Source organism: Urocitellus parryii, chromosome 12, assembly GCF_045843805.1.
Source record: "Urocitellus parryii isolate mUroPar1 chromosome 12, mUroPar1.hap1, whole genome shotgun sequence".
In the NCBI taxonomy this organism is placed as follows: Eukaryota; Metazoa; Chordata; class Mammalia; order Rodentia; family Sciuridae; genus Urocitellus; species Urocitellus parryii.
The window spans coordinates 99,063,825-99,081,086 of record NC_135542.1 but is presented as its reverse complement, the minus strand read 5'-3'; the positions used below and the strand labels follow the sequence as shown (position 1 = coordinate 99,081,086).

Here is a 17,262-nt window from a genome sequence, read left to right as displayed (position 1 = left end):
TCTGGGTTTAATGAAAAAAAAAAACTTCATCTACTGTGTCTGGGCCTCACCTTGTGAAGTCTGTCATTTCCATCATGATCATACACATCTGCTTGGCCAGAACAATGATGTCATTGCCGCTGTCGTCCCACTTGGCCACTTCGGCGTCCAGCTTGCTTTTCTCTTGGTGGAATATCTCCACCTGCTCAGCTATTTTTGCCTTCTCCTCTTGTGGTAGTTGTGCCATGATGGCCTGTGTGGGTTATGGAACAAAGTGTGACTAACGGTGACACAAGGGAAGTGCAGGCTGTCGTTGGACTCTGCCTCCTGTGGATGGCAGAGCCAGTCCCTGACATGGTCTATGGGATGCTCTGCCATTCTGGAAAGTATGTCTCCTCCATCTCAGGGAGGCCAGGAGCACAGGTTGGTGAGGGCCCCCAATTCCCCATGCCCTTCTCCCATATATTAAAAAACAAAACAACACAGAGACATCCAAAGTACACACACATTGACAGTAACAGAACTTCTCTGTCTCTTTGATGACATATGTTTGTTCAAAAGAATCTATTCTTGACAATTTTTATATTTGGTCTCAGGAAACTTTTACCAGATGAAAGAATGCACCTCTTTCAACACTGAAATCTGTTCAGAGATGGGAAAAAAAAAGAAAAAGGCCTTCTGTTGCTGAGAAGGAAAAGAATTTTAAACAATATCTGAGCATCCAAGTTGGGTGAGGTGGGGAGACTTTTCATAAGTGTAAATGAAGGCATCTACAGAGAGATGTCAAACAGACCTACTTAGGGCATTTCAGGGCGGCATGCCTAATCTCACCATTTCCCACCTCCTCTCTAGAAATCCAGGATGACCATGGCTCACTGTAGAGCTTTTGAGTATGTACACAGAGGGGTCACAATGGGAGAAAGTCAGGTTAAATATCCCTTATCTGAAATGTTTTGAGACTAGTAGTATAGTAGTGTTTCAGATTTGAAGTGGGTTTTTTTTTGGAGTATTTGCATAGACTGTACTGGCTGAGCATCCTAATCCAAAAAACCCAAAATGTTCCAAAATCTGAATTTTTTGTGTGTTATCGTCATTCATCATCTTTTGAATTTCAGAGCATTTCAGATTTTGTATCTTGAGATTAATGATGCTCAACATTGTATAGAATTAGGAAACAAAGGTCAATTTTCAATACTTGCTGGGTAAGGGAATATAGAAAAGAAAGAATTGTAGGCTTCCTTCTCATTATTCACAGACTCTTCATTTGCAAATTTGCCTACTCTCTAAAACATATTTGTATACCCAAGATCAATATGTGCCGCACTTTCATAATCACTTGCAAAGGATGGGAAAAGCAGCAAAAAATTTGAGTCACCCATGTGCATATTCCCAGATGAGGTTGAACAAGGCAATTCTCTGCCTTTCCATTTTCAGGTCTCATACTGTAAACAAGTATCCTTTTTGTGGTCTATTTAGTGCCATACTTTTTGAATCTTTGTATATTTTGCTGGCGATTTTGCTGTGTAAAATGGCTCCCAAGGGTAGTGCCAACATGCTGTGAGATGCCTTACAGAGAAAAATTCACGTGATAGATAAGTTCCATTTAGGCATGTGTCAGTGCCATCGGTCTTGAGTTCAATGTTTATGAATCAAGAATGTAAACTAACACCCATTAAACATGGCCATGCATTAATTGGATGGAGAAAAGATTTTGAATTGCCATCTCAGGAATCTATCCCTACATATCCCCTAGGAACAATGATTATGTATTCACTCATTAAGCATTCCTAGCTACTTTATAGAACATAATTACCAGAAATAACAAGAAATGATGGTATTGGTTTAACACTACTTCTGTAGCAGGCCCAGATGAAATGTTGGACATCACCTCATTAAACCCTCCCAGACCACATGCAACCTGGTTTGCAGATAGAAGCCTGTGGCTACTTGTTCAGTACTTCCTCTACTTCTGGAACATAGGTAATTTCCAGGAGAGAGACAAAAGAGTTTTGATTTGGGGGATCAATAGTTTTTTCAATGAGCAAGTAAAATTACTCAAGGGAACTGTTATCTAAATGGTAAAGCATTCCACCCAACACAAGTGAATTAGGTGGAAGGAAGACAGCTGAGGTATTACAGAAATATTAGTGGACATGAACTCATGAAAACTGGGGATGTCACTAAGTTGGGTTAAGACCTAATTGTTGGTGAATCATATCCTTAATTTTTTCAGACACAAGATAGTAGCAATAAATAATTACCTCAAAATCTTATAATGGGTGGCAAATGTTTTGTCCACCAAAAAAATGAAAGCTAACACGTGTGGTATTATTGTTTACATTACAGGATAATTTTTGTTGCCTCTAGTTTTCCTTTCCACCTCTCCTTAGCTTATTACTCAGTTGTCAACAAGAAAAGGGAAGATCCCAGAGTCCATGTGATTAGTTATAAATTGAAGATTGGCCTCATTGCTTGTGTACTTACATGTATACTGGAGCTGTGATAGTCTGTGTATATATAATAACAATCTACTTTTAATCATTGTAATATCATTATTATCCCCATTTTTTAAGGATGATATCGTGGCCTAGAGAAATTAATTTAATTCCTAATATTACACACAATTTATAAGCTGTAGAAATTTAACTCAAACCCAGTTAACACCTGGTGCACAACCAGCTCACCATACCAGAACATGTAGCTTACATGCTCCACAAGGATCCCTCGTGCAGTCAGCAAGACTCACTGAAATAAAAAAAACACTGCAAACCAAGGTGTGTATCCTGGTGCTGGGTTTCATATATCCATTGAAAAGATGTCTTCATATGATTGGCATGTGTCTTTGGACAAACGGCTACCCAGATGCTGCATCTTCTTATTAACAAGCATCCAGGTCTACTAACTTCCATGCATCCTTGTTGGTGACTATTAAGTATCAGTGTGTGCATGTGTGCAAATTATAACTCATATATTAAAAAGGAGGAATGGTATAAACAGTCTAGCTAAGATATTTAAAATACTGAACTTTGAAAAAATTTAAGGTATTTTTTGTAAGCTTTTAAAAGATATATAATATACAAAAGAGTTTGTCATAAGCTCACATTTTTGGTACAACATTAATAACAAGGCAGTTATCCCATTGGATTTCAATAGGCTTGGATATGAAGAAGTTAAATGAAGACTTTTTTTTTCCCTTTGAAGCATCCCTGTCTGATATCCTAAAACTCTCCTAGATTCATTTGTCGTCCATATGCAAAAGAGCTAATCATATTTTATTTAGATGGCACAGGTCATTAAAAAAATAAACAACAAAAAAACCCACAACAGACTAGTGGCAGACTCAACACTCAACATTCAGTCCCCAGATGGAAAACAATGTACCTTTCATTATCCCAAAAGGTTAATTTGTGCATGGAAGGGTGTACATTTTTCTGTCAACTACAGCACTTGAGTTTCCAAAGCACAATTTAGCGCTTGGATATTATCTGCCTTGCCTTGCTCTCTCATTAATTTCTAGTAAAGCCCTGCTCCTGGCTTCTCTCTCCTTTCTTAAGGTACAGCCCTTCATATCCTGCTCGGCCCAGAAACCCAATAAATACCTTTTGATTGACTGCTTAAACATTTTCCAACTCACTGCATCAACATAATTCAAGAGGAATTGCCAGAACTGACAAGCGTTTTCTAAGGACACAATTCTGAAGGAAAACTGGCCCTTTCAAAGCAGATTTGGACAGGAAGATGTTATTTTGACTGTAGGGGTACTCGACCCGCATAATGCACTTAATGGTGTGTGACTTGGGTGCAAGTGTCATTACATTTGTTTCTGCTTATGTAGCTATCAATGATCTGGAGTATTTTCCTAAATATTCTTAAAATGCTCTTGGCTTTTAAAAATTCATAATTGACCTTTTCTGAAACTGGAATTTAAAAAAAGGTTATCTATAAACAGTAGATCACAAACTGCAAAATTTGCAAGTTAATCAAATTAAAATTCAACACATGAGTTTTAATTAGGTCTTATCAATGTAACTCAGCAGTTTGAAATGTTAACACATTAAAGCCGATCTAACGTGAAAAAAAATACAGGCTGGCTACATTAAAATCAAATTCAATTCAAAATATATAACATGCAATTGTTCATTTCCTCAAACTAAGGGAATATGAGAGAAATTATGTTCATAGCCAAGGGGAAAGGAGACAAATCAGCTTTTCTGTTTGTGTGATGTGATCATCGGGGCAGTCCGAGAGTTTCTGCTGCTTCCATCCATTCCAGCCTTGTTCTCCAGATTGTTGATCTGGCTGAGCTGGGGCTCAAATTGGGGGCATCAGAAATGCAAATCCACATGCACTGCTACCCTTTACCCCAGGCTCCCAGGCTTTCCTCTGAACAGTCAACCATCTGTTTTGATTAATGTAATAAACTCATCTGTTAAAATTAAAGAAGAAATCACCGATACAAGTCAGCAACCATTCAAATAGATCTAAATCTTTTGTTGAACCTAAATCTCCAGGGGCATTTGATACAGTTATTTTTCTAATCTCTGGGAGAAAAATAACTTTTGAAGTGTATGGGTCCCAAACTGGCTAGGCTTCCCTTCTTAAACACAGAGTAAAGAGTCTAACATTAAGCCTTCAAGTACAAGAATTTTTATAAAAAAAAAATGATTAAAGGAGCTAAAACCACAATGAGCCCACTTTTACTTACTTAGTTTTAAAGCATGAAAACAAATATAAGTAGTCAAAAAGTGGGTCATTTGACTGGAACTAGTGTCAGGCTAGGAAATGAAGTCAATTAGAAAATTGAGGTAACTTTCCCACTAATTCAAATAAAAACCCCCATGATTGCCTGAATTATCCAACTTTTTTTAGGCAAAATTACTTGCCAGCCTTCTAATGAATGACTGTCTCAAGCTAGAAGCGTCATCATCACCAGCTTAATAATCTCAGCAAAGTTATATGACACATCCTGTGTGGTTCATTACATAATGTGGTTCTCCTAATGGCATCTGGAGGCAGAAAGCTGTGCATCATCCCTCTATATGCAAGGAGCTGAGGCATAGAGAGGTTCAGAGAGTGACCTCAAAATTGCACAAATTTACCAAGCACATATTTTTAAATCAGATCTATATGACTCCAGATAATACATTCTGTTGCCAAGGTTAAGTGTCCCAAAGTGTCACTGACCAGTTTTAACTACATCCACCTGTGAAGAAAAGGTTGATGTCACATATAAGCCGGGCTCAGTGGCACACACCTATAATCCCAGCAGCTTGGGAGGATCGTGAGTTCAAATGCCAGCCTAAGCAACGGGAGGCACTAAGCAACTCAGTGAGAACCTGTATCTAAATAAAATACAAAATAGGGCTGGGTATGTGACTCAGTGGACAAGTACCCCTGAGTTCAGTCCCTGGTACCCACTCTCCCCCACAAAAAAGATGTCACATCTAGGCTCAGAGGGCAAGATAACCTTCATGAATTATCAGATTGCTGTCATCATTACCTATTTCCATTTCTTCTCCTGCACCCCCTTAAAATGTAGCTATTTCAGACACCATGTGACCCAGCTATCCCATTCCTTGGTATTTATAGGAAAAAACTAAAATCAGCACACTACAGTAATATATGCATAACAATGTTTGTAGCAGCACAATTCAAATTAGCCAAGTTATGGAACTTGTCTAGGTGCCAGTCAACTGAAAAATAAATGAAGAAAATGTGGTATATATACACAATGGAGTTTTACTCAACCATAAAGAAGAATGAAATTATGTCATTTGCTGGTAAATGGATGGAACTGGAAAACATTAGCTAAGTGAAATAAGCCAGACTCAGAAAGTCAAGGGGCAAATGTTTTCTCTCAAACGTGGAAAATGGAGAGAAATGGGGGGAAAAGGAATAAAAAGGGGGATCTTGTGAAAATAGAAGGGAGACCAATAAAGTAGAGAAAGGGGATTGAGAGGGGGTGAAGACCCAAGGGCATGGAGAAGGACTAGGGAACAAAATCAATCAAATTTTGCTACAACCATGTACGACTATAGCACAGTGAATACAGATTTTACATATAATTATCATGCATTAATTAAAATAATGATAATAATAATAATGGAAGGGGGGCACATATAGTAGAACAAGTAGATCAGGGAAGGGAGGAGGGAAGGGAAAGGTGAGGCACAGGAGAATGAATTGATCAAAATAAGTTGTGTGCATGTACAAATAAGGCATAAGGATTCCCACTATCATGTAGAATTATGCACCAATAAGAGAAATGATTTTTTAAAAATGTAGATGAACCATAGACAAGGACATACAAGGGAAATAAGAAATACTCTAATTCCAGAATTAGACAGCAATGTTGAAGGAGGGTATAAAAAATGTATTTCCCACTTTAACCTCCTTTTAGATTAATTTATCATTTACAAAAAGGAAGAATTTCTCTGAATGAGAACACAACATAGGACCATTAACATGGAGGAATGGCTGCTGAGAAGAGCTAATGCCTCTTTTCAAAGACAAAGTTTGCCTCCTTCACAATTTTGAACAGCTTATCACACTTTGCTGGTCAAAAGTTCGACCATCTATCATCTCAGCAATTCAATGCACCCTCTTATTTCCAACTTAAGAGCCATAATTCTACTTCTCCGATTTGTCATCATATAATTACAGGCTAAAGTAGGCTGACTCAATAAGTAATGCTGTCTGCTGCAAGTTAATCACATGGACCACGTGACGGATCTCAAAGACAAATTTGCAAGTACTACATTATACAAGTACTTTGTTCTTACTATCTTGGGCCATGTTCATAATTCATGCTGCAAAAACTTTCAAAAAAAGAGGATGGTGTGAAGAAATGATAAAGACAGGGGGCATCTAAATTTTGTTCCCATCCATGATCATTGAAGATGTCTAATGTAAATAGTATGCATGAAGGAGAGGTATACTGAAACTCTTTTCTTCCTTGTAAAAAGTGAATTAATCTTTCCATTTTGGCCAGATGGTGATTAAAAAACATCCATAAGAAATGTGCACTATATCTTGATCTTTGAGAAAACTTACTTATGGAATCAGGCAAGTGTCCATACCAACTTGCAATCAGTCAATGAAATTAACTTTGAATTGATTAATGTTTGGATGAATTACTCAAACTCGCCTTTTGTCGTTGAGATAAAAATGCTGTTTTTACTTAATTTTGAAGATGAGTTTCTTTGATTGATTAATTAGCTTGATGTTGTGCCAACATAGCCTCAAAAGATTCCTACTTAGTGACCTTCCCAATTTTTAACATTCTAGAGAAGACTGAATAGTCGGCAAGGAATTTTCAAAGTAGGAGGCTCTGGGCCCATTTATGAACCTTCTATTGCTGCCATCCCAGGTGATCAGAGGTATTTCTTTTATGAAGATTAATAAGTATCAGAGTGTCTTCTTTTTTTTTAGTATATTACTCATTTTTATTTATTTATTTTTTATTTGTTCTTCTTAGTCATACATGACAGTAGAATCTATTTTGGAAAATTATACATACAGAGAGTATAACTTATTCTATTTAGGATCCCATTCTTTTGATTATAGATGGAAAATGGAAAATCCCTTTCTTTTTTTTAATTTATTTTTTTAATGTTGGTTGTTCAAAACATTACATAGTTCTTCATATATCATATTTCACATTTTGATTCAAGCGGGTTATGAACTCCCATTTTACCCCGTATACAGCTTGCAGAATCACATCAGTTACACTTCATTGCTTTACATATTGATAAACTCATGTCTGTTGTATTCTGCTGCCTTTCCTATCCTCTACTATCCCCCCTCCCCTCCCCTCCCCTCCCCTCTTCTCTCTCTACCCCCACTACTGTAATTCATTCCTCCCCCTTGTACTGTTTTTCCCTTTCCCCTCACTTCCTCTTGTATGTAATTTTGTATAACCCTGAGGGTCTCCTTCCATTTCCATGCAATTTCCCTTCTCTCTCCCTTTCCCTCCCACCTCTCATCCTTGTTTAATGTTGGTCTTCTTCTCGTGCTCTTCTTCCCTAGTCTGTTCTTAGTTACTCTCCTTATATCAAAGGAGACATTTGGCATTTGTTTTTTAGGGCTTGGCTAGCTTCGCTTAGCATAATCTGCTCTAATGCCATCCATTTCCCACCAAATTCTATGATTTTGTCATTTTTTACTGCAGAGTAATATGTCTTTTACTGAGCACTTACTACATCACAAATATTGTGCCTATTTATTTCATACTCAAAGGAATCCTATCACATAAGTCTTTTATTCACATTTTATAGAGGATGGGTCTCAAACTCCATGAATTCAAGCAATGGGTAACTCTGAGCATGGTCCTAATTGTATGTTTTATAATCCAAGTTCAAATCTATTAAAATCACTGTGTCTTTGATGTTCTGACTTTTATATTCACATTTGTCCTATCAATATGTGTCCATATTTTCTGGGCCATTTGATGGTTGGGTGAGACTATCAGATCATAAAGCACATATATGAAACTGAGTGTTAGGTGCAAAGTCCTTCTTGATTCAGCATCTCCTTTGAGTCCTCTTCATTTTAATCTCTGACTGGTTGTTTCCTATTTTGCTTAGACAATTCCCAAAGTAGTATGAGCTTTCTAGGGTCTCCAAATCTCTTACCATCTCTTTCTCAATCTCATGCTTCCCCTTCAATAAGTAAAACTTAATACAGATGATTAGAATATCTAATTCTCAGTTATACTATAATTTGTTTATTTTTACTCAATGGGAACTGAGACTTTAAAGAGAGGGAAATATCACTCTTTTATACAATGCCTAGGGATTCTGTCACTCATTACCTGCCTAGATTACTTACTTCTATTCTGCAAAAGATACAGGTAATCTGACTGATCCAACTCTAGGACGCTCTTTGGACTTTCGTGATGGTAGACCATAACCTGGAGCACTCAAATGTCTGTTGCTTCCTGCTCTATGCCTTAAATTGGCATGTTTCTACTAAGTCTGCCATGTGATAGAAAAAGAAATTCCACAAAGGATCTACCCTGGCAACAGGTAGGTATTAAAAATAAAATTTCTTTCTCTACTTGATGGCCTTAAACCAATGTGGTCTTGAATAACATAGAACTTCAGCCACAGTATGAAGCAATGTCCTGGACAATAACAGAGTGGTACCTGTTGACCTCTTGTCATTACTACCTGTGTTTTTAATAAACTTGGCAAAATATCACTTAGGAAAATGGTGACTGTACAAGACAAAATATGAGCATTACAGTGTCCCCTGTCTGTGAACTATCTAATTATGGCCCTCATCCCCAGTTAAACCCACTATACACATTAGAATTTGCTTTGCTACAAGAGCCATATTTTAAGGGGTAGAGAAAGAGGAGGGTGAGAATGAATCAAGAGCCCTGGGGGTTGTTTTCACTGTATTGAATGTGAATTGCTACAGACAACCCTAGACAAGAGCACAGATTTCTGAGCTGGGAATTTCTGGGGTCCCAATTCTTTAAATTTAGAAATATCCTCAAACCATTTTGGCGAACACAATCCTGTGCTGTGTTCAAAGTCCTGAATGTCCACTCACCCGTGCACTCTGCCCTGCAATGAGCTGGTCATCCTCCGTCTGAACGCTTGTCCGGCTACGCACGTCGTAATCTTCCTGCTCAAAGTCAGAATCATCTTCTAGTTCTTCTGGGGTCTAAATATTAAGAAGAAAAAATGTTACAAAAATTTGAATTTAAGATCTGTAAACTTCACCCACATCCACACACTTTTTCATTGCAAAAGCTAAACTAGCCTCCAGGAAGCAGCTTACAGCTTCTTACATATAGTACATCCCTGTGGGTGGCTATCAGCTGGAACAGAGTCAGAAAAAAAATCATGCTGCCCTAATTTACTTGCTTTAAAAAGTTTATTTTCTTTATTATTTCCTCCTGCAGGTGTAGCAAGTCTAAGTTTGACTCTTCACATGACGTGATTTCTAATTTTGAGAGGAGTTTTATTTTTGTATTAATTCTACCCATCCAAATCTATGATAAGATAGAAAATGAGAACCAATAGAAAAAGTTACAACTATACTTCTTCTACAATGCCCTATTTGGTCCATCCCATCTCTTCAGCTCTCAATGGGCAAAAGGATCTACCACCTCCAGGCCAATGGCTTGACCTGGTGAAACATCTGGATTACTCACTAAGCCATCAGAAGCAGAGATTCGAGTATAATCTTCAGTCAGGACAATGTTGCCTGAGCAAACTCTCTCACATCTCTCAGCTCCCTCCTCTGTAAATGCATGTTAATAGTGGCCACCTCTATGACTACTGTGAAGATAAATGATGTATTCTCTATAGAGTATCTGGCATATAGTAGGCATTTTTTTAAAAAAAAATCCTTGCTATCATTATTACTTAGGAATTCAAAATAAATTCATTCAACAAATATTTTTAAAGTAAAGCTAGCAGTTTCTACACATTCACTAAGGATTAAAAAACTCACATATAATGTCAATTTCAATCAGATCAGCACAACGTAATAGGGATCATTCTGTATTTAGAGATGAGAAGAATGATGATTGAAGTAGTTTCAACAATGGGTCCCATGTCCCTAAAGCAGTTAACAGAACCAGCATTTAGCTCTAAATAGCCAAGTGTGTCTAACTTCAAACACACTCTTCTTTATTAATTTTTGTAGTTATTGTTTTTAAACACTACAACTTAGGCAAGAACTGCAGCTATAATATGGCATAAAAGGAGAAGAGAGCCTTTCCAATCACATAGTCCGTGTTGAGGAGAAAGATCTGGAAGAATCCCAAGCCACGCCAAAAAAAAAACCAAACAAAAACAAAAACAAAAAATCCTCCCCATCTTTAATGGCAGTAATACTAGATAAACTGCATTAAACGGTGGTACCATATGACTGTCACTGTTTTCTCTAAGTGCTTTATTCATACTAACTCATGAAGTTTCCTGAACACTCCTATGAAGTAGACATGGTTTTCTCCATTTTATAGGCAGAGAAACTGAGGCATAAGAGGTTATACATGTACAAAGACTTCTAAGTGAGTGGATTTGAGGCATCCACCCTAATGCTGTGTTGACTCTATGAGGAAAAGCTCAGGACATGATAAAGATGGAGCACAAAAAAGAGAGGACACCAGTGGGAGATCCCCAAGTCCACTGTCACCCATGAACTTCCACTTGCCTGGAGCAGGGCCACCTTCCAGGGCTCTGTCCTTGAAAAGAACCGAACAGACCACAAGCGGTACTGATGATGCAGCTGCCCATTCCTCATCCAAAAGGCCACATTTTTTTTATTCTGTTGATTTCTTTGGCTACCTCCGTGTAATTAATCAGATGTGGTTATTGATGAAGCCTCGAGATTGGTCAGACAGGCGTAAAATGGGGTCCTTTGTGCCAATATCACATTATGCCTAGAAATTTTTCCATGTTTTGGCATTATCACTTTTATTTTTCCTTTTCTCTATCAACCTTATTAACATTCAGTCAGTCATCTACATGTGTTCCATTTTTCTTTTATAGGAATATTAAGAGAATGGGAGGAGAAAGAGGTTGTGTTCTATTCTATTAATATTCCATTAATACAATTAGGGGTGGGGTAAGCAGAACCTAGTTCAAATAATTGGTTGTATTTTTATTGTGGACCGAGCGTATCCTGGGATCATTCCTCACTCTTCTGGAATGTACTGTGAAACAATTACAGCAAGTTGGTAAATTCTACTGACAGATGACATGACAAGATTACAAGCACTTTTCATCATTAGTTCTTAAAAGGAGGAGAAAAGTAAAAAGGAAAACCTCAATCAAAAAAAACCAAAAAAACCCAAAAAACTGCAGAATGTGACAGGGCTGAGAATGTGATAGTACTGAGTCCCAACATTTCAGTGAGCTGTGCATTTTACGAGACAAGTCAATGACAAACGCAACCTGGCAGTATAAGGCTAATAATGATCAGCTCTGACTCAAGTGACCACAGCCCAAGAACCAAAATAAAGAAACATTTTTAAAAGAAAAAATAATAACCTGGATAGTGGACCCAGGGGACATGAGTGATTGGGGCCTAACTTTGCCATTCATAAGCTGTAAGTCTTTGCCAAGTCACTTAGTTTTGCTGCTTCTGAGTCTTACATAAAATGGAGATTACAATTGTTATTGCTTTGCCTACCCCATGGGACTCCTAAACTCAGATGTATATGAAAATGCTTTCCAAACTATAAAACTAAACTAAATTTACAAATGATGGTGATCATTAGTATGCTTAATAAAACAACACATAATAACCACAGCAATAATAATAGTAGCAATTGTTTACCACCCACTATGGGACAGATTTTCAGCTACAGGTTTTAATCCTTACAATGATTTAATGAATAAATTTAAACCCTTTTTGTTGGTGGTAGTGGTGGTAATAGTGTGTGTGTGTGTGTCTGTGTGTCTGTGTGTGTGTATGGTGCTAGGAATGGAGCCCAGAGCCTTACACATGCTAGGCAAGTGTTCTATCAATGAGGTATATCCTCACCCCTTTTTTAAAATTTTATTTTGAGACAGGGCCTTAGTAAATTGCCCTGTCTGGCCTTGAATTTATAATCCTCCTGCCTCAGACTCCTAAGTAGCTGGGACTACATCCGGCTTAATCCCCATTTGCCAGATGAATGAACAGGCTCAGGGTCTTTAAGCAAAATTTCCAAGGTGTCACACATCAAGAGGCAGAAATGAGGAACAAGCTGAGGGTTCCAGAGCCTATGCTCTTAACCATCACAAATACCATCAGGTAAACAGAAGAGTTTAAAAGATTTTCATGTGTCTTAAACATGCAGCAAATTCATCCAGGTCATTCATACAAGAGGTTCTGAGCGCATGCAGCTTGTGAACTGAGTACTAATGTGTGTCCTAGTCATGCTTTTGTTTTTCAAATTGTTGGATTTTGAAAGTGTAAGTGTTATTTTTCAGTTGGTCAAGGACTTCCATAAATTAAAGGAGACAGTAAATTAGAAAGGGGGCTCAAAGAGATCACACTTATAGTATTAGACAGACTGATAAAGTAAAAAAGTCAACAAAAGGTACAGCACACAGGAATAGAGGCTAGAGACTAAGGGCCAGGGTCAGTTCTACCCTGGGGTGCTCCCAGGGGAGCCTTTCACAGAAGACAAATATGACTTGGGGGTCTACTCCTGGTCCCCTGGTTCTACTACCATCTAACTATTCAGCTGTGAAAGTGGGTCTCATCTGTAAAGTAGCACAAAGCATTCAGCCTCCAAATTATCTCCTGTCTCAATCAATAAGATTAACTTGTGCCCATTACCGAGGCCCAAGGAGATGATGGGATTTAACCACATCAGCAGTTCACTGCCTCTGGTGCTCCATCTCTATAACTCCTCTCTTCAGAAGCAAAACAAGAGCATGCTGAAAGATTCAGAATCCTTTCACCTGAACATGTGAGTAAAATGTAATAAGGACCATTGAAGAAAAGCTCACATGGATATGAGAGTTCCATTGAAAGAAATATAAAAAATATAGTTGGCAGGTGATTTGAGGTGATACAAAAGATTTTCCAACAGAGCTCTACACCACTAAAATGGGATACGAACAAAAAACTAAAATTAGAGATCTAAAGCAAATATGTAAAACTTTCCTCAGAACCGATTGGCCAACAGCATCTGGAACTTAGATTACTCTGGAAACCTCCTAACCGCTCTCCCTACTTTGACCCTAACCAGAATAGCCAGAACGCTCCTTTTAAGAACTGAATTAGATCATATTTTTACCATTCAGAGACTCCGATGGCACCCATCTCATTCAGTGTAGTCCTCAGGCCTCCGGCCAGCTTCCAACTCCAGACTTTGCACTTGCTGTTCCGTTCCCTCTTCATGAAATATGCACCCTCCAACTACCTTGTGTCTCCTTTCCTTCTCCTCCAGGTCTCTTCTCAAATGTCAATCACTTACCATCCTCCATAAAATCCATGCCTACCTATGCTCTGTCTCCTTTATACCACCCTGGTTTTCACTGTGGCACAATATTTGGCATTAAATATGTTGTTGTTGTTGTTTTTTTAATTCTCTGTCTCCTACCAAAGGAATCTAAATTTCTAAATTCTATGAAGATTGGGATTTTTGTCTACTTTGTTTGCCTCTGTATATAGGGCAGCTCTAACAGTGTGGGAAATCCAGTAAGCATTTGACAAAAACTTCATAAATGAATGATCAAGACTGAATTGCCACTTTAAAAAAAAAACATCATATTAAATTAGTTCTAATTAATTAAGAAAACAAAACTAGGAACCTTAGGAGACCATGTTGATTAGCTAGGTTATAACATTTTACACTAAGTAAAATTTTTTCACATACGTGAAAGTTTCTAAAATCTTTTCAACCTTTTATTTTCAACTTATGACAAACACCCTGGCTCCAATTTTGATAATATTGTGGACTTACTGAACAAATTCTGTTTAGTTGGATCATTATATAAGCTTCCTCCCTGAAGGATGAGGGAAAGACTTGCTTCTTGGAACCTACTAAGTGTTATATCTGTGATCGTTCTTTATTAGCTCAGTATATTTGTGTCCATTGGCGGCTAAGGAAACTAAACTACAGAGAAGGCAATTAGTATGCTGATGACCCAAGATTAGTTAAGCCATAAATTTCAAACTTTACTATTTCATGGCATCCTCATGGTCTCAGTAATGTTTTTATAGTGCGTTAATTCTAAAAAAAAATAAAAATAAAATAAAAATCCTGAATAGTTCTTTTAATTAAGCAGTTTAGTACAAACAATTTACCCATCTTTGTAACCTAACAACTAACACTGCATACTTTTCAAACCAGAGAAATCAAATGGACACCAACTGATTCTTGGGATTGATTTTAAACACAGTGGTCACCATATACCCAGTTTCACAAACATACCACATCATAAAAAGCTATGTGCCACCTCCATAAACCACTTCCAGCCAACATTTTGCACAGATTCTAAGAGACATCTGTATATTATACTCAATACTCTAAAATGACTTGCAGCACTCCAGGGGACATTGATTGGTACACAGTTTGGGAGATGTAAAATTGAACTACAGTCTTTTTCTCGGAACACTGTCCCAGGCCCTATCATTTCTTTGGCCTGCCTTTGAAAATATCATATATAACTAAATTAATGGATTCCATTGATAAAAAGTGTAGTGAAGAGACACCATTGTAGACTTTCCTGGGTCAAGGAGCAACTCCTACTTTGTAGAATACAGATTTTCTGATACTAGGACATTACCACCTTCTACCCCACCTACTCACCTTAGTTTCCAAAGGTAAATGTTTAACTCTGTCTTTTAAATATATATGTGGTCCTCATTACTTGAAGATTCCCTATTGGTGGATTTGCCTCCTCACTACAATTAATTTGTAATACACAAAATCAATGTTCATGGTGCTTTCGTAGTTATCCCAGACATGCGAGAGAAAGTGAAAAAATAAAAATAAAAAAATAACTCACCTAATGTGTATGTTCCCAGCTAAAGCCAAACAACACAGTGCTCTGCCTTCTTAGCTAAGCTCCCTTGCTGTGACTAAGTATTGCTTTCATGATCTATTTAGGGCCACACTTTTTGTGCTTTTGACTTCTATGTGACAAATGGTCCCTAAAAGTAATGCTGAGTTATTGTCTAGTGTCCCCATGTGTAAGGGGACTGTGATGTGCGTCACAGAGAAACCCCCTGTGTCATTCAAATATGAGTTAGTACAGGGCCTCGTGGCACATGCCTGTAATCTTAGCAACTTGGGAGGTTCAGGCAGAAATATTGCAAGTTTAAAGCCATTCTCAGCTATTTAGCACGACTCCATCTCAAAATAAAAAACAAAAAAAGAACTGGGGATCTAGCTCAGGAGTAAAGTACCCCTGGGTTCAATGCCCAGTACCAAAAAGAGAGAGAGAGAGAGAGAAAGAGAGAGAGAGAGAGAGAGAGAGAAAGAGAGAGAGAGAGAGAGAGAGAGAGAGAGAGAGAGAGAGAGAGAGAGAAAGAGAGAGAGAAAGAGAGAGAGAGAGAGAGAGAAAGAGAGTGAGTTAGTGATAGTGACCTTGGTTCAATATTTGTGCATCAACAATATATAAAGAAGTTGTCTTTAAACCAAAGTACACATGAAACAAGGCCAGGTGTTGGTCAGGTGGTGAAAATGTGACCAGAGGTTCACAGGAGCCTAACTCTGTATTTCCCCTAGGAGCAATAGTTTAGTATTCATTAATTCAGTGTTTGGTGAATTTACAGAACTTAACTACTGCAGATGATGAGAATTGACTGTATATTGTTCTGCCAGAATTGCCTACTCATTTTTCCACTACCTAAGAGGATCATCAGAAAATTCCCATGCATCTCACAGATCACAGAAGGTAAATCTCATCAAGGCACAAACAAAAAAATAGAATCAAGAGGTAGAAGAGTAGACCTGCTCCAGGGGAGATGTAGGGTCCTGAAAGGTGAGGCTGAACACGGGAAGGGCAAGCACTGCCTACTGTCGAGGGTTGCCTGGAGCTGGCTTGGAGCACTCAGATACCGACATCACCATTAAATATGTATTGATTGCTGAGAGGCAAGGTGATGGGGAGTTTGACCCTTCAAGGTCCTTTCTGCATCTGCCTTTGTTTTTTTAAAAAGATTTCTTTCTTTTTAAAAGTGTAATCAAGACTTGGGAAAGGGGCACAGTCAGGTTTGCCGGGCAAGAAACAGCTCCTACTCATCTCACTGTGTTTCTCTTCTAACTTTAGACATTGGGATTTTTTTTTTAAGTTCTGTACACTTAATAATTATATTCAAAGAAGAAACCAAGAAATTATTTAAGTACAAAATGAAACCATTCAAGTGTTGAATGGATAGCAATTTTTAAAATAACAATTTGTACATACTGTATATTTCTCTCTTCCTAAATATTAAGTGGTGTGAAATCCTTCTGATCAACTCACTTGAAATGTTGAGATGGAGGAATGCACTTCATGTGACAACGATATGGCATTTTATCTAAAATTGTGTTTTTTTTTTTTTACAGCTCATGAATGAATAAATGAATGATGTCTATAAATTTCTCAGCTTCTCAGATAAATGGTTGTCACAAAAATCTGAAGGCTAACAAAGCAGAAAAATGGCAAAAGAGGGAATATGACTTGAGGATGGTAGTGGGGTTTAGTGCCGAATGCTTTCAAAACATAACTCTCATGGTCTATTACCTTATTTCACAAGTTAGTAGGTAATGGGGAAAATGATCTAATTTGTTAGGGGCTTAAAAGGCTCCAATTCTTACATCTTTTTTTCCCTGAC

General features: G+C 37.8%; 1 protein-coding gene across 4 annotated transcripts in view; it reads right to left on the bottom strand.

Moving 5' to 3' along the window:
• Ctnna2 (catenin alpha 2) overlaps positions 1–17,262 on the bottom strand; it is a 954,264-nt gene that overhangs the window by 51,437 nt on the left and 885,565 nt on the right. For all 4 annotated transcript variants that reach the window (XM_026396077.1, XM_026396076.2, XM_026396078.2 and 1 more), the window contains 2 exons: positions 9,538–9,651; positions 51–232 (listed from right to left, as the gene is read on the bottom strand). In XM_026396077.1, coding sequence (XP_026251862.1) covers positions 51–232; positions 9,538–9,651 — 296 coding nt within the window. The remainder of the gene's footprint in view (positions 1–50; positions 233–9,537; positions 9,652–17,262) is intronic.